At 40.2% G+C, this 18,159-nt stretch overlaps 1 protein-coding gene across 2 annotated transcripts in view; it reads left to right on the plus strand.

The window, feature by feature from the left end:
- The window catches only part of GALNT17 (polypeptide N-acetylgalactosaminyltransferase 17), a 529,087-nt gene that overhangs the window by 194,227 nt on the left and 316,701 nt on the right, over positions 1 to 18,159 (plus strand). For both annotated transcript variants that reach the window (XM_033110448.1, XM_033110449.1), the window contains exon 2: positions 10,063 to 10,246. In XM_033110448.1, the coding sequence (XP_032966339.1) occupies positions 10,063 to 10,246 (184 nt within the window). The remainder of the gene's footprint in view (positions 1 to 10,062; positions 10,247 to 18,159) is intronic.

The raw sequence follows: 18,159 nt of genomic DNA on the forward strand, positions 1-18,159 counted from the left end.
GACTATGGAAGAAATAATGCCACAGGAAGGGGAAGAAGATCTCACTGGGAGCCATCATTCCCTCTGTGTCCCTGGTAGGGTTAGCATGCATTCCTAGGCTTTTAAAGATTTTTATTAAAAATATAGTTAGCATACAATGTTATATTAGTTTCAGGTGTACACCATAGTTATTCAACATTTATATACCTAAAAACGTAATCAGCATGATAAGTCTAGCAAACATCTGACACTGTACTATGCTATCACAATATTATTGACTATATTCCCTGTGCTATACATTACATCCCCATGACTAATTTGTTTTATATCTGGAAATTTGAACCTAGTATTCTTCTTCACCTTTTCCCCCCTTTTAAAAAACTTTCAATTATAGTTGACATTCAATATCATTTTATATTTATTTCAGGTGTATAGCACAGTGGGGAAACATTTAAATAATTTAAGAAGTGATCCCCCGACTAGTCTAGTACTCACCTGGCACTATGCATAGTTATCACCATATTATTGGCTATATTCTCTATACTGTACTTTACATCCCATGACTATTTTGTAGCTACCAATTTGTACTTCTTAATTCCTTCACCTTTTTCACCCTGTCCCGACCCCCTTCCCATCTATCACCCCGATAAACCTAGTACCCATCTCACACCATACATAGTTACTAAAATATTATTGACTAAATCCTTATGCTATTCCCTACATCCCATGACTATTTTGTCACAACCAATTTGCACTTCTTAATCCCTGCCCATTTTTAGTCTACCCCCTCAACACCCCCTCCCATATGACAGCCATCAAAATGTTCTCTGTATCTATGAGTTTGTTTCTGTTTTGTTTGTTAATTTTGTTCTTAGAATCCACATAGAAGTGAAATCACATTGCATTTGTCTTTCTCTGTCTGCCACACTCCATTCAATACCCTCCAAGTCCATCCATGCCACTGAAGATGGCAAGAAACCGTTCCCTTCCATGGCTGAGCAATATTCCCTTACATATGAGGTTGAACAGTTAAATTTGTGAACTCATCCTAGAAAAAATACTACATACCTCATTGCTGATTATCACTATGGTCACACTCGAAGTACTTTTCTTGGGAAGCTATGCACTGACACCAGCGCCTAGTCCACCCTTCAAAGAAATTTTGGAACTCTTTTTCTAGAATGGCCATCAGACCTTTGGTTGTATTACTCTAGATGTCCTGAATGTCATCAAAATGTCTTTCTTTCAATATTTCCTTTATCTTCGGGTAAAGAAAGAAGTCATTGGGGGCCAGATCAGGTGAATAGTGAGGATGTTCCAATAGAGTTATTTGTTTACTGGCTAAAAGCTCCCTCACAGACAGTGCCCTGTGAGCTGATGGTGCATTCATGATGCAAGAGCCATGAATTGTAGGCGAAAAGTTCGGGTCTTTTTTGTCTAATTTTTTCATGCAGCCTTTTCAGTACTTCCAAATAGTAAAGTTGGTTAACTGTTTGTCCATTTGATACAAGTTCATAATGAATAATCCCTCTGATATTAAAAAAGGTTAGCAAGAAGTTCGCGAACTTAATTGTCAGACCTCGTATGCACCACTTTCTCTTTATCCATTTGTCCATCGACAGACACCTAGGTTGCCTCCACATTCTGACCATTGTAAATAATGATGTAATGAATATATGGATGTACACATCCCCTCGAAGTAACATTTTGGGTTTCTTCGAATAAATACCCAGAAGTGGGATTACTGGGTTTTTCTCTGTCTCTTGTTATAGCCTTTGTTTTAAAGTCTGTTTTGTGTGTTATACATATTGTTACCCCAGCTTTTTAAAATTTTTATTTCCATTCTCATGAAATAACTTTTTCCATCCTTTATTTTCAATCTGTGTATGTCTTTCAGTCTGAAGTGAGTCTTTTGTAGGTATGATGTGTAAGGGTTTTTTTGTTTGTTTGTTTGTTTTCTTATTCATTCAGCCACCCTATGTTTTTGATTGAACCTTTTAATCCAGTTTCATTGAAAACAATTATTGATAGATATGTAGTTATTGCCATTTTATTCATATTTTTTATCTTTTCTTATTCCAACTTAAAGAAGTCTCTCTAAAATTCCTTGTAATACTTGTTTGGTGGTGATGAACTGCTTTAGCTTTTTCTTGTCTGGGATGCTCTTTATCTTCAATTCTAAATGATAGCTTTGCTTTGTAAAGTAGTGTTGGTTGTAGGTCTTTGCTTATCATCACTTTGAATATTTCCTCCCTATCCCTTCTGGCCTGCAAGGTCTCTGTTGAGAAATCAGCTGATAGTCTTATGGGAGCTCCCTTGTAGGTAACCAACTGCTTTTCTCTTGTTCCTTTTAGGATTCTCTGTCTTTAACCTTTACCATTTTAATTATAATGTGTCTTGGGGCGTGTTTGGGTTCTTTTTATGTGTGTGTGTGAGTCTCTGTACTTCCTGGGCTTGTATGTCTATTTCCTTCCCCAGGTTAGAAAAGTTTTCAGTCATTATTTCTTCAAATAGATTCTCAGTCTCTTGCTTTCTCTCTTCTCCTTCTGGTATGCTACGAGGCAAATGTTGTTACACTTGATGTTGTCCCAGAGGTTTCTTAAGCTCTCCTCATTTTTTTTTTTTGATTCTTTTATCTTTTTGATGTTTTGATTGGGTGTTTTCTGTTACCTGGTCTTCCTAATTGTTGATTCGATTCTTTGCTTCATCTAATCTGCTGGTGGTTCCTTCTAGTGCATTCTTCATTTCAGTTATTGTATTCTTCACTTCTAACTGGTTCTTTCTTATGGTTTCTGTGTCCTTTTTTTTATGCTTCCTATCTCTTTGTTGAAGTTATCACTAAATTCCTTGAGCATCCTTATAACCATTGTTTTGAACTCTGTATCTGGTAGGTTGCTTGCCTCCATTTTATTTAGTTCTTTTTCTGGAGATTTCTCCTGTTTTTTCATTTTTGGATATATTTCTTTGTTTCCTCATTTTGAAGGCCTTTCTATGTTTGTTTCTGTGTATTTTGTAGGGCTACTATGTCTTCCAGTCTTGCCTGGTAGCCTGATGTAGTAGGGGTTCTCTAGGGTCTAGTGGCACAGTCTTCCTCGTCACCTGAGTCAGGTGTTCCAGAAGTGTAGGTTGTGTGACCCCTCCTGCTATAGTTGAGCCTTGATTGCTGTTGGCATGTCAGTGGGTGGATTTGACCATCAGGCTGACTGGCTGTGGGGTTTGGCCACATGCACAGCTTATGCGATACTGTGCAAGGGGCTTACACCATGGTGTAGGATTCGCCCTAGCAGGCTCTGGTGCCTATTGAGACTGCCCTTTGTGTGTGCCACTTGTGGGGCTAATTGGGTGGTGCTCTGCTGTGCGCTGAAGCCAACCTGCAAGTATGTTCATTCTGGGGCCTCTTGGGAGCGGCTCTGGTGCAGGCCCAGGTCAGCCACTGCCTGTGACCAGCTGGGGACTACCTGGTAGGAACTACCAAGTGATCCATGGTTGGTCACTTCCTGTGCTGTACCTGAAGGTGGGTGGGAGAGGCCACACTGTGAACCGAGGTTGGCTGCCACCAGTACGGTTCTGGGCAGCTCAGCAAAAAGCCAGGGCACTCCAAGGCCTGCTGCAACCTGCCGGCTCCTGTAAGGTTCAGCTGCTAATAAAGCCTCCTGTGGTATGCACGTTTGGTGCGGCAGGGTCCCAACTGAGTCAGCAGGGTGGAGCAGCAGAGCTCACCAGGCCAGTCAGTTTCAGACTTAGCTGTAAGCATAGGGGACGGGCTCAAGGAATGATGGCACGCACCTGCTGCTGCTCGGGAAGGGGGCCCCACACAGGGAAAATGGGGACTGTCCCTCCAGTCCTCTCCTAGATGTTACACAACTCAATCTCTCTCCATATGTTTCTGACACCCCCTGAGTCACTGTCCCTCCACCAGAGCCCAGGATGAGTGCCTGTGTGGGCCCTTAAAGAGAATGTCTGGGTTTCCCGCAGCCTTCCGTCCCACCCAAAAGGTCAGAATCCCTACTGTTTTTCACAGCCAGGTGTTGTGGTAGCTCCTCTTCCTGGCACCAGTACTCCGGGCTGGGGAGCCTAGTGTGGGGACTGAGGTCCCTTGCTCCTTCATGGGGAACCTCATTCTGCCCCATTCTGGTAGTTTCCCTTCTTGACTCTTGGGTTCCATGGTAGCAGGAAAACCATAGAAGGCTGAGTTTGTGGCTTGTGAGAAAAGGCAGCAAGTACTGGGGAAGGAAAAGGCAGACCCAGGGTGAATGAACAGAAGTACACAAAACAAGGAGAAAAACCCATTGTCAGTGATCTCTTTATTATCTTTTTAAATTACTCAATAGTTCACACATTATGTATATCACATATATATCAGGTAAAAATTATATCATGAATAGTAGTCACGTCCACCTCCCAGCTTTAAAATGGAGCATTACCAGGAACTTTGAGGTCCTTTGTGTGTCCTTCCCTAGCCATGATCCACTCTCTTTTGTGACTGTTTATCGTTTCACTACATAAGTTTGTATCTCTAAACTATATTTTGATTAGGTTTTGAAACTTTTCTATAAATGGAATTTGTATAAATGGAATTATATGTACTTTTGATACTTGCTTTTCACTTTACATTGAGTCTATGAAATTTATCTGCAAGCCATTCATTTTCCTTGCTGTATAGTATTCTTGTTTTGTGAGCTTACTACCATTTATTTACCATTCTCCATCATGTTTTCAATCTGAGTTCTTTCCTATAGAATTTCCTGAAAAGTGCATTTATGTGTGTGTTGAGGGTTGGGAGGAATGTCTTATTCCATCTCCATTATTTTTGGATGGTTGAATAATTACTCCTTCTGAGCCTCCATTTCTTCATCTCTAAAGTGATCATGGTCATGTCTACCCTGCCGGTTGAATAGACAAATGTGTATAAAAGCATTGAGAAAAAGGAAAGGAAGGGAAGGGAAGGGAAGGGAAGGGAAGGGAAGGGAAGGGAAGGGAAGGGAAGGGAAAGGAAGGAAAGGGAAAACAATAATCATCAGTGGGTGGAGAGAGGGTGGTCAAATGGATTTATGAAGACAAGCAGGAAGCTTAACCACTGGTTCACACTGAGATGTTTCTGCAATCCTGTAAGTCTCAGTTCCTTGAAGTCTTGAGCTTCAAATGTAGCTTGGATGCGAGATCATGCACACAGAGAAGAAATAAACTTTGAAGTATGTGATTCCTACTCTAGACATGATGGAAGTACACAAGAGGAGTAGGGTCAGAGAACACTTTCTGAGTATTGTCTACCTTTCTCCTTCTTGCTACTCAACATCCCCCTGCCCACCCAGCCCCTGCCCTCTGTCATGGCTACACTCCCCGACGCCTGCCATGCTGATGGCTGCCAGGTTCATATCTCTGGCCTCCTCTGTTGGCTGCACTTTCATTCTCATGTGTTTTAACCCCCAACTGGACCTCTGATCCTATCCTAATGTTCATGAATGCCCTGTGTACTACATGTAGAGAATAGAACTCATTTTCTCAAACTTTCTTCTGTATGTCCAATCCTTGTGAGTGGTATGTGTCACTACCCAGTTGTCAACCTGGTAACTCCAGGCTCACTCACTTCTTCCCTCTCTCTTACCCTAACACTTGTCTGTCTCCTGCCTTGTGATGGTATCTCTTAAATATTCCTCGGATCTCGCCACCACTGCCTTAAAATGGGGCCCCTGCCATCCTTTGTCTGGAATGCTGCAAGAGCCCTGGAACTGATCTCCTTGTCTCACAGAGCCCAGGTTTTATCCTCCTTTATATCTCTAACTGTATCTAGAACCCAGGTCTATCTTTCTTTGCCAGCCATGTAACCTTAACAAACATTCTCAGACTCAGTGTCCTCAATTGTCACATAGAGATGATTATAATAGCCTCCTCATGAGGCTGTCAGGAGATTAGATGAAGCAATGATAGGGTACATGCACACAGCACATGCTCAATAAGTGGTAGATGTCATCACTGTTAGAGCCTGGGGTCTGTCCTTGTGCCATCCACCTTACAGGTAAAGTTTATAAATCCTGTCTCTCATTTTGTTGCTTTTTTAGGCACCGTGTCATTTATAGATAAAATTCTAAACTCAAGGGTAACCAGGGCCGCATAATGAGTTTTGTGTGCCCCAGGTACTTTGGCCTTCATGGGTTTCCTCCTCTATAAAAAAATATTAAACATTATATTTTGTGACTGCATTGTTATGATTTTAAAATAAATTTAAACATTTTGCTGGGCCTCCCAAAATATTGGGGGTGCTAGGTACTGTGTCTACTGTGATTACTACATAAATCCTCCCTGAAAGGAACATATGCCTTCTCTCTCTCTCTCTCTCTCTCTCTCTCTCTCTCTCTCTCTCTCTCTCTCTGTCTCCAGTCTTGCTGAGGTTACTTCTCCACCACCTTCTTCCCTCCCTCCCTCTTACTCCTTCTGTCTTTGCTTATTTTCGTTTGTGTGTGCATATCATTAATTTTTGTTCTTTTGTTTCGTATTGCTTTTTTTGGGTTTCCTCTCTTCTTTTTCTAACTCCATGGGTTAGATGCTTACCTCATTAATTATCAGTCTTTCCCCACCCCCCACCAATATATGCATTAATATAGTGCTTTCCAAGTGTTGTTTTAGCACTATCCTAAGTAGTATATCAGTTTTATGTATCTTCTAGTGGCACTATGATTGATTATTTGACCCATGATTGTTTTAGAACTCTTTTTAAATTGCAAAAATGTGTGGCTTCCTTGTGGCATTTTAATTATTGGTTTATTTTTTAATTGCTTTATATTCAGAGATTATTTGTGAGATAGGTTGAGACTTGTTTGTAGTCTGTCAGTTGTTTAAATATTCCATTTGCCCTTGTAGAGAACATGTACTTATTAGAAAGTCAGGTGCAGGGTCCATTAGATCAAGTTTGTTAATTTTGTTGTGCAGTTCTTCTATAGTTTTTCTAAATTTTTGTCCTTCTGATCTGTTGAATACTGATAAATGTATTAATATTACCCAGTATGATTGTTCATTTGTTGATTTTTCCTTGTAATGTGGTCAGTTTTTGCTGTATGTAATTTGAAGCTGTATTGCTAAGTGCATGGTAGTTTATAATTCCTTATTGTTTCCTGGTTTATTCTTACTTTACGATTATGTAATGACTTTATATATCCCATAAGGGTGTTTGCCCTGAATTCTGTTTTATCTGATATTAATAGAGCCATGCCAGCTTTCTGTTGATTAGTATTTGCTTGGCATATATTTTTCCTACTCATTTTCACTCTGTTTTTTTTATTTTTTATTCATTGTATTAGTTTCAGTAACAATTTTCCACAATCTTGGTGGTTTAAAAGAACAGAAATGTGTTGTCTCACAGTTCTGGGGGCTAGCTATCCAAAATCAAGGTGCTGGCAGAGCCATGCTCCCCCTGAAGGCCCTTGGGAAGAATCCATCCTTGCCTCTTAGCCTCTGGGATTTGCTGGCAGACCTTGGCATTCCTTGGCTTGTAGGTGCACCCTCCAATATCTAACTGTGTCATCAAATGACCTTCTTCCTTCTGTGTGTCTGTCTCTGTCTGTGAACAAATTTATCTCTTCTTATAAGGATACCTGTCATCTTAATTTGATTATATATCCAAATAGGTTCCAAAAATGGGTTTTGGGTAGAGAAGGGAAACTTGTGCCTTCATAATTAAAAATTATGAAACATTTAAGGCATAAAAGGTCTCATATTCTGTGCGTATTTGAGCCCCAATACTCCAGCCTTTAGTTAACGAGCAATCCACCCTTCACCCCATTCCAGCAGATACAGTCTCAACTCTGATTTTAACTTACCTCTGGGAGTTTCTCTTTTTTTCTTGCAAGCTCAGCTGTGTATTTAAAATATGTTAAAAGTTTTGTATTCAGCATTTCTAGATGCTTTACTGGAAAGTTTCATGTTATTTTAGCCTTCCATCTTGCTGGAACCAGAATTGTCTATCACAAATGGGTTTTTAAAATAGCCTTTTTGAGATATTTTTCACATACCATATCACTCATCCACTTAAAATGTACGGTTTAGTGATTTTTAAGTATATTTACAAAGTTGGGCAAACATCACCACAATCTAACTCCAGAACATTTCCATCTTCCAAAAAGACACCCCATACATGTTTGCAGTCACTCCCCATTTCCTCCCCAAACCTCTCAGCTCTAAGCAGACACTAATCTACTTTGTGTCACTATAGATTTGCATATTCTGTATGTTTCATGTGAATAGAATGATACAATATGTGGTCTTTGCTGACTAGCTTTGTTTACTTGGCATATAATGTTTTTAAGGTTCATCCATGTTATAGTGTCTATTACCACTTCATTCTTTTTTATTGCCAAATACTATCCCATTGTATGGATATAACACATTTTGTTTATTCATCAGTTAATGGACATTTAGCAAATATGAATTCTGCTCTGATGAACATTTGTGTATGAGTTTTTGTGCAGGAATATCTTTTTCTCTTGGGTATATACTTATGAATGGACTCGCTGGATCATATGGTAACTATGTTTAGCATTTTGAAGAAATGCCAAATTGTTTTCCAAAGTAGCTGCACCATTTTATACTCCCTTAGTAATGCTCTTTCACAGGTCTTTTTAAAACCCAGCACAGGTGATTGTACTTAAGAGTTCTTGTAGCTTTTTGAGCATGGTGAAGGTGATATTGTTGGAATGTTTGTTGCACATTGATGTGGAACGAGGGATTAAAAATCAGGAAGAAGGTAGCAAGGGCAGGAGTAACCTAATTCTCTGTTTATGTTGCCTCTGTTGGGATGGTGGCAGGCAGAAAAGATGTCAGGATTACTGGAAAACATGGTGGACAGTGGAAATGATGTCAGGCAGAAAAATGATGTTCACCTGAGCCCACCTCTGAGCTGCTTGCTCAAATTTTGTTTTCTGATCTTGATATCACAGAGAATAAATTTCTGTTTTCAGAGAAGCAGGAAAGGGAATGAATACAAGTCTTGCCATTATGTGATGGAGAATCATCCCATGACTGGAGCAGACCTGGGGGCCTTTGAGTTGCCAGAGGATGCCTTCCTGGGGATGGACATCCTTCCAGGCTCTGTGGGCTGCCCACTCTGAAAGCCGAGGGAGCTGTTTACAGCTCTGGTCCGTGTTCTTCCTGCCAGTGAGACTTCACTGGCAGCAGGGAGACTTTTGTGGATAAAGTCCTGTGTGTGTGTGTGTGTGTGTGTGTGTGTGTGTGTGTGTGTGTTTGTTTGTGTGTGTTTCCCCAAGTGTATACTGAGCAGCTTGAGCATTTGAGCATTTGAAATGGTGAAAGGAGAGCTCTTAACAACAAAAGTTTTCTAGCTGAGTAATAAAACCTCCCATAACTCTAGGATTTAAAAATTGCCCATCAAGCTGTGTATTGTATAATGGAACAATAGTTATAAAGCTGCCACCATCCTGGGAACCTGCAGTTGCTCAGTGAGGCTTGTTACAGAGGCCTCCTACTCTACTTGGCACAGTTATCACCCTGATGGGATTTTTCTCTGTGATTTATTCTCAAACATTTTGTAGTTCCTTTGCCATTTAGATGAAATTTAAATAAAACCATTAGGTGAAGAACTGTGTCAGGCTGTTACACACTTTAAGCTCATGACAAAATCAATCTGTATATCGTTCTCTGTTTAGATGAAGTAAAAACACCTGCAACTTGGCAGTTTCCTGTCATACTGGCTAGCTCCTGGCATATATAACTTTGTTGTAATTTCCCCATGGAGAGAGGAAAACGGGCACGAATAACAGTCGCAGTTCTCCCCAATGTCCTGTGTCCTTCTTGGTCCCCATTTCTCCCAATTTATAGACCCCGCTGACCCCCAGGTCCCAAAAGGAGAGTCTCCTTATTGGCAACAGGACCTAACCCCACAACTCATAGTTGCCTTGCCCTTCCTTTCAATATAAATGTGTTCAGGGCATATTCTGAAGACTGAGAAATCGAGGACATGCCTTTTCCTGTTACAGAAATGTTAAAACTTCCATCGAAGCTGCATCTGAGCTTACATGACATATCCTGGTATGGGGGTTTGCAAATAATTTCTTTTTCCCTTCCTTTTTCTAGGCTTATCCAAATCCCTTGGGCTCATTGAAGGTTATGGTGGGCGGGGCAAAGGGGGCCTTCCTGCTACCCTTTCCCCGGCTGAAGAAGAAAAAGCCAAGGGACCCCATGAGAAGTATGGCTACAATTCCTACCTCAGTGAAAAAATCTCACTGGATCGTTCCATTCCGGACTACCGTCCCACCAGGTAAGTTGTGATTCAGCCATTCAGAAGGGCTTGCCTGGTCATGTGGATGGGTGCAGACTCGAATCTGTGACATTTTCTCATGTGATTTGTAACTAGCAAGGGAACTTTTATCTCAGTCTCCTCCACCACCAATAAAGTGAGTACTGTTGATTATGAAATATTCGCTAAATTAAAATTTAAATTTTTATGGACGTAATCCAGAACGATATAGAAAGGTCTGCACTACAAAAAGTTTTAAATAAAAACCAGACATCACCATGATCTCCTTACCTAGAGATAGCAGCTGGTAAAGTCTTGTACATTGTCTTTGAGTCTATTTTCTCTACCAATTATGAGCATGTGATACATTGTTTTATCTCTTTCTTCATTTAACAGTATTTCATGAGCATTTTCTGATGTCATTAGTTACGGTCATTATTTCTACTGTTGGGAATTTAGTTATTTTTAATTTTTAATTATTTTAGATAACACTTTGATGAATATCTTCCCATTCAGGTCTTTATGTGTATCGATGTGATATTTATTTTCTTAATCCATACTTCTAAAAGTATAATCCTTAGATCATGTTGTAAGAATATTTTTTGAAGCTCTAGACACATATTGTGATATTTTCCCCAAAAAAGTTTATAGCAGTCTCTACGCCTATTGGAATTTTATTTGGCCCTTCCAAAACCAGGTGCTAGTGTTTAAAAAATACTTTGTCAAGCTGATAGGTGAAAAAGTATATCCCATGATTCTTTCTACTTACACGTTTTGTCTAAGATTCTTACCTGTGAAAAAGTTTGTTTGCATCTTAGTTGTCTTATGAAAGGTATTTGTCCTGTGCGCTCAGATTTAAGAATTATTTGTTTTTTCCTTGCGAAACAAAGAAAGGAGTTTGGTCATAGAATCAAGATGCTGGAGGAAAACCTATTTTCAGGAGTCCGCCTTGGCCTTTCAAACAGATTTTTCGTTTTCTGTTTCATTTGTAGTGTCTGTCTTTTTCCATTTAGAGTATGCCCTTGTTTAGAGCAGATTATTTCTTTTTCAAATGGATTTTGTACAAATCAGTTAAGTGTCCTGGTTACTGCGAAAAGTAGATTTGAGATAAAGAAAATTATCTTAAATGGATTTAAAATTGCAGGATCAGCCGAGGAGACTGTTAAATCTCCCTGCATAATAAGTATATATTCATTTTTGAATCACTAGGAAAACATACATCACCCCTGTTGGAAGCTATTTTGTGTTCCTGGACTTTTGCTCTCAAAAACATCTGGCTGTTTTCATTTCCTGGTACTCTCTGATTAGCCCTTCTTATTTGGACATTGGCAAATAAACAGAGGCATTTTTTTTTTTTTTTTTTACTCCTAGAATGAAAATGCTTCCAACATGGAGCTTACTGGAAATGGGTCAGTTGACCAAATATTAGTGAACACCTATTATGTGCCAGATGTTTTTCCCCACACTAAAAGCACAACCTTACCTACTTACTCCTTGTCTAGGGAGGGAGAGGGATGTGCAGGCAGATCAGTTCAGCACAGTGTGGTCTATACGGGGTGTGTGTCAGGTCAGAGATATACACAGCATGTGCAGGAACGAACTGGGAACGTTTCCTGCTTGAGATGATGCCTGAGCTTAATCTTGAAGGACCATTAAAGGCTAGAAAATTGAGGAGGGGAGAGGGATAAGGGCAGATCAGGCAGGGGAATAGCAAGAGCAGAGTTGAGGTACAAATAAAAACATGATGTGCTCAGGGAAGAATGCATTGCTCGATAGTGCTTGCTCTGTAGTGTAGCATGGCGGCTTGAGTATACTACTTACTTCTGATCCCTCCTGAAATTTTACTAAGATGATAATAAAGGACTAGAGAGGATGGCAACCTATAAGGGACAACTAAGTAGGCGATGACAGAAGGGAAGTGACACCTACAAAGTTCTGGAAGGTGGAAAGAGAATGGGTGAATTGTGACTGGCAGCAAACTGGATGAAGCTGAGACCCAACCTCCTAAATATGGTGGGAAGTTGTGCTGAGAGCAGAAGAATGCAGCCTCATTACATCTCAGAACCCCAGAGACTGAGGAATTGGAGGTTCCAGGTACTTCTGATGGCTGAGAGGTAGATTTGAATAGAAGGACTGCTGTTGTATCCCCAGATTCATTCTCCAACTCTGCACAACCAGAGTTTGCCCTTCCCTACCTAGTGGAATATGAGAGGTTTACTCTCTGGAGAAGGTGAATTCTGGGCCTGGGATAGAGTAGGGCTACACACCAAATGGGAACACCCTCAGTCTCATTACCCTTCAAGGCTTTTATACCCCCATAGTCAAGTGTTTGAAGAAACCACTCAGAAGAAACCAGCCTAAGAAAAAGGCCAATAGATCTGCTATTTGGGGGCACGCTGCTGAAACGGTTGGGTTCTGCTCATTAACTATTAGTAAGTTATGCCTGTTGTAAAGCTCCATCCATCTATATGTAGCTTTCTTACTCTGTAATAAGAAAGGAGAGCCAGAATCCCGAGACATCTCAGGAGAGTCTCTATTATAATCTAAAAGGCTTTAGCAACAACAATAGTAGAAAACATATTTGCAAAGAAAAGAGACTACAAACTTTAAAACTATAATTAATGGCATAGAGATATCATGAAATGTTTTGTTTTATTCACAAAAGAGGCAAGTGGTATGCGAAAGTGATAATCAGAGAATGAAAAATATATCTCGGAAGTTAAAAATAAGATAGAAATAAATAATTCAATAAAAGGTTGAAAGATAGCATTGAAGAATTCTTCTGAAAGACAGAAAAAAAAAGAAATAAAAAAATAAGAGAGAAAATATTTAAAAAGAATTAGATCAGTCCAGCAGGTTCAACATCAATTAATAGGAATTTCAGAAAAATAACAGAGAAAACAGAGAGAAGAAACAAATGATACAAGAAAATTTCCCAGAGCTGTAGGACATGATCTTTTAGGTGAGAAGTTTCCACCCACTGCCTACGTGATGAATGGGGGAAGAAAATTAAGAAATGTAAATGTAAATTTTCAGAAGAGCATGGATGAAGGTAAAGTCCTAAAAGCTTTCAGAGGGAAAGTGTGGCTCATATAGAGTTAGCATTGAATTTTTCAGTAGCAACATTAAAAAGTAGGAGATAAGTTGAAAGAAATATTTTCAACTTAGAATTCTACAGTCAGCCATAACATAGTTTGTGTCAAGATCAAGCACAAAGTAAATACATTACGTTTATGTAGGGTCTCAACAATTTTACCTTCCTTCCATCTGTTCTCAGGAAGCTACTCAAGCATATGCTTCAGTAAAACAAGGGTGTAAAGTAAGAAAGATAATGATAGTAGGAATAAGGAAACGGGATTCCAGCAAGAGAATACTGAAAGCAGATCCCAGAAAGATGATGAAGGGCTGTTCCAGGGTAGCATTCTAAGTTAGGTGACAGCTGTGTAGCAGGCCAAGAGAGCAACCATTCTACATTAAAACAGGATGGAGGGCTGTAGGAGGTATGTTATCTAAGGGGGCCAAGGGAGAGAATGATTTGATTACTTAGTGGTTTTGATTGCATTAAAAAGATTTTTTAAATTATTATTTTTATAGAGGTATAATTGACATACAACATTATATTATTTTTAGGTGTATGATATAATGATTTGACATTTGTCTGCATTGTGAAATGATCACCATAGTAAGTCTAGTTAACATCTGTCACCACATATAATACAGAATTTTTTTCCTTGTAATGAGAACTTTAAGATCTACTTAGCCACTTTCAAATATGCAATATGGTATTATTAATTGTAATAACCATGGTGCACATTACATCCCCATGACTTATTTATTTTATAACCTGAAATTTGTATCTTTTGACTCTCTTTACCCATTCTGTCAACCCCCACCGCACGCTGCTGGCAATCACCAATCTGTTTCTCTGTATCTATAAGCTTGGTTCAAGGCCCATCCATGTTGTTGTAAATTTTAAATCTTTTTCATGGCTGAATAGTATCCCATTGTGTATACGTCTGTATATATACGGTATATGTCTACACACACACACACACACACACACACACACACACACATCACATTTTCTTTATCTATTCATCTATCAATGGACACTTAGGTTTCCAGCTTGGCTATTGTGAATAATGAACATGGGGGTGCATATGTCTTTTCCAAAGTTTGGATTTCTTTGGATAAATACCCAGAAGTAGAATTGTTGGGTCATAAGGTAGTTCTTTTTTAAAATTTTTTGAGGCACCTCCACACTGACTTCCATAGTGGCTGCACCAATTTACATTTCCACCAACAATGCATGAGGCTTCCCTTTTCTCCATATCCTTGCCAACACTTATTATTTCTTGTCTTTTTGATGATAGCCATTTTAACAAGTATGAGGTGGTATCTCATTGTGGTTTTGATTTGCATTTCCCTGATGATTAGTGATGTCGAGCATCTTTTCATGTACCTGTCGGCCATCTGTATGTTTTCTTTGGAAAAATGTCTGTTCAGGTCCTCTGCTCAGTATTTATTTATTTATCTATCTCCCTGTCTTCCTCCTCCTCCCCCCTCCCTATTCCACCTTCCCCTCTCCCCAAGAAACATATTATCCCCCAGAATACTTCTATTCTGATTTGTGTTGCTTTTCCTTGACTCTTAGATTTTACCCTTCCCATCTAGAGTTTATTTTGGAATATGGTACAAGGTATGTATCTTTTGTTTAAAATGTTTGCCCATTTGTTTTTCAAAGCAGCTTTTCAAAAAATTTTTTGTAAATAACTTTTCTTTCTCTTATTTGGAAGTGCTAAATGTAATACATTTTATGCTTTTTATATATGTGCTCTCATTTTCGAGGCTCCAAGCTATTCCTTTGGCCTATATTTCTCTTCTCTTCTGTTCTCTTCTGTTGTCTTCTCTTCTCTTCTGTTCTCTTCTATTGTCTTTTCTTCTCTTCTTTTTCTTTCTTTTAAAAAAAAAAATTATTAAAAACGACTTTTGACTGAAGTCTCCAGTCTACCAGGCTATGTGCGAGCAGCATGGGAGGAGCAAGGCACACCTTGGCTTCCTAGGAAATCAGAGAGTGGGGGCAGCAGGCGACTATTTGCTGTCCTTTGGATTTGCTCTTGGAGGGCCTTAGAAACTAAGAGAAGGGGATGGGCTGTCTTGGAAGAGTCAGAGGGCAGCACAGAGGTGACCTCGGTCTTAATGGTGAGCAGGGATTTTTCCTCTAAAGAGAACGCAGGGCGTTTGAGAGAGAGAACAGCATGGGCAGGACTGGAAAATTTCTTGGATTTTTGGGCAGAGGGAGCAGCACAAAATCTTTTGTTTGTAGCACAGAGTTTCCAGAGTGAATTGGGGAAGAAGAGGGTAGGAGGGAAGGGGCGCCGTGCAAAGCGCCTGTGTTAGGTGGGGACTTGGTTTCGTGGATGCCAGTGGCAGACGTGAAGCAAGATGATATTATTGTTATAATCTCCCTTTTGGACAATAATAGCCTATTGTGGGAAAAATGTGGAGGATACATGAGAGGAGAGGAAGCCGGTGCAGGACGGCTAAATCTAAGTCTCTTCTCTATCCATCTGACACTGTTGTGTGCCAGGCACTGCCCAAGGGAGAGGAAAGAAAGACTTCTAATATACAGTGAGTGTTTTGTATTATCATGTGGCTTTCGGGCAGTTATTTCTCTGCAACAGACCAAGGACTAAGAAGAGATGGAGTAGAGTGACTACATTCAAGAAAAATGTTCTGAGAATCAGCCAGATGAGGCAAGTAATTGGATATAGATGAAGTGGGTGCAGTCAGAAGTTCCTAGCTTGGGAGGCAGAGTGGAAGTGACTTCATTAACCAGTGGAGAGACTCATGCCAAGGCTCATGTTTTGTGGGGAAGATAGCGGTTCTGCTTATCCAGGGTTCCCCATAGCTATGAGTTTCTCGAGATTACTTCATGAGATGACTCTGTCCAGCTTTAGTCATTATTTGGCTATGTGCATGTGAGCAAAGAGGTAACATTTGGTGACACCAGGAGCCAGTCAAGGCTTTATAAACCTCCACTCCTTTCCCTTGCCAAGATATATTATTCTATATCGTATCCTGGCATATTAATTATCTGCTTACCCAATTATCTCATAACATGGGGGAGGGGCCACCTAGCAGCGCAGAAATCTGTCATGTTTGTTCAAGCCACTGCTGAGGTCCCTGAATGGATTTTATGGCTTGCCTCCTCCCCGCAGACTGTGTAGGTAATTTATGGGCAGTTTCTCCTACTGTTATCTTCAACTTCTCCTTTGGCCTCCTGCTTATAAATCCAGATGTCAAGTTTCTTTGGAATTCATTTTGCTTCACTCGGAAAGTCTTCCCTTTCTTTTATCACCACCAATTCTAACGTGTTGTATTGCAACAGTGTCTGCTTTGGACACACACAGCGTGAGATGTCCGTGGACCATCTTCATGCTATGTGCAGCAGACAGCTGCATGTTTGGGTCTGGAGGTCAGGAATGATGCCTGGGCTGCCCGTGGAGATTTGGGAATCATGCAGGTGCAGTGGGCATTTTAGATTGAGTCTGTTGTATGTGAGCTGTGTGTGTACATGAGTTATGGTGGTGTAATTTAGTGGAACGAATCTACTCATCAGTCAAGACCCAGCTCAACCCCTGCCCCCCGCCCCCTGTGAAAAGGAAACATCTGATTATTGAAGCTGTGACTGGGCCTTTTTTTTTTTTTTTTCCGAGTCATTCCTCAGATGTTAAATATCCAGTAGCTCACAGGACGGATTTCAAATAGCATCAAAGCACCTTAAAGAAGGTCAAGAATCCTATATTAAACTTTCTCTTCAGAGGTGGGCACAGAGGGTAGTTATCCAATAAATACTATACTTGTTGGTTGAAATAATAAATAGTTTCATGCTTAGGAGTATCTCTGAATCACTAACCATGATAATAATTCCCTTTTAAAGACTGCCTTTTATGTTTTTGTCACTGTGCTGCATGTTTTATTGATCTCGTTTAAATTTAACCGCTCTCTGAAGTAGCTGTTACCATCTCTGTTTTATAAATGAGGAAAGGAGGGTTGGAAAGACTGAGCAACCTGTCTGAGGTCACACAGCTCGCAAGTGCTGGAGCCCAGATTCAGACCCAGCTGTGTGTGTTTCCTCAAGCCTGTGACCTCTCCCCCACGTTACCTCTTTAGGCACTGCCCTGTGTATCCCTCCACGTCAGTGGAATGGAACCTTCTACTCCACACTGCTATCACCAGAAGGAAAATAAATTCTGAGTCTTAGAGACGGGACAGTTTCTCTGAGGAATTATGTTTATGTGTGTGTGAGTGCATACATGTACAAAGTCGGACAACTAAGTTTGTGAACTTGTTGCAAAGATATTGCTCACCTTTTCTGATATCAGAGGGATTATTCATTATGAATGTGTACCAACTGGACAAACAGTTAACCAAGTTTACTATTTGGAAGTCCTGAAAAGGCTGCGTGAAAAAGTTAGATGATCTGAACTTTTCGCCAACAATTCATGGATTTTACATCACGACAATGCACCAGCTCACAGGGCACTGTCTGTGAGGGAGTTTTTAGCCAGTAAACAAATCACTGTATTAGAACACCCTCCCTACTCACCTGATCTGGTCCCCAATGACTTCTTCTTTACCCAAAGATAAAGGAAATATTAAAAGGAAGACATTTGATGACATTCAGGACATCAAAAATAATACGACGCTCTGATGCCCATTCCAGAAAAAGAGTTCCCAAATTGTTTTGAAGGGTGGACTAGGTGCTGGGGTCGATGCATAACTTCCCAAGGGGAGTACTTTGAAGGTGACCGTAGTGATGAAGTGATGACCGTAGTGATGAAGGTGACCGACAGCAATGAGGTATGCGGCACTTTTTCTAGGATGAGTTCACGAACTTCACTGTCAGGCCTCGTATACTTCCTTAGTTT

The sequence above is a fragment of the Rhinolophus ferrumequinum genome, chromosome 7 (assembly GCF_004115265.2).
Source record: "Rhinolophus ferrumequinum isolate MPI-CBG mRhiFer1 chromosome 7, mRhiFer1_v1.p, whole genome shotgun sequence".
Lineage (NCBI taxonomy): Eukaryota > Metazoa > Chordata > Mammalia > Chiroptera > Rhinolophidae > Rhinolophus > Rhinolophus ferrumequinum.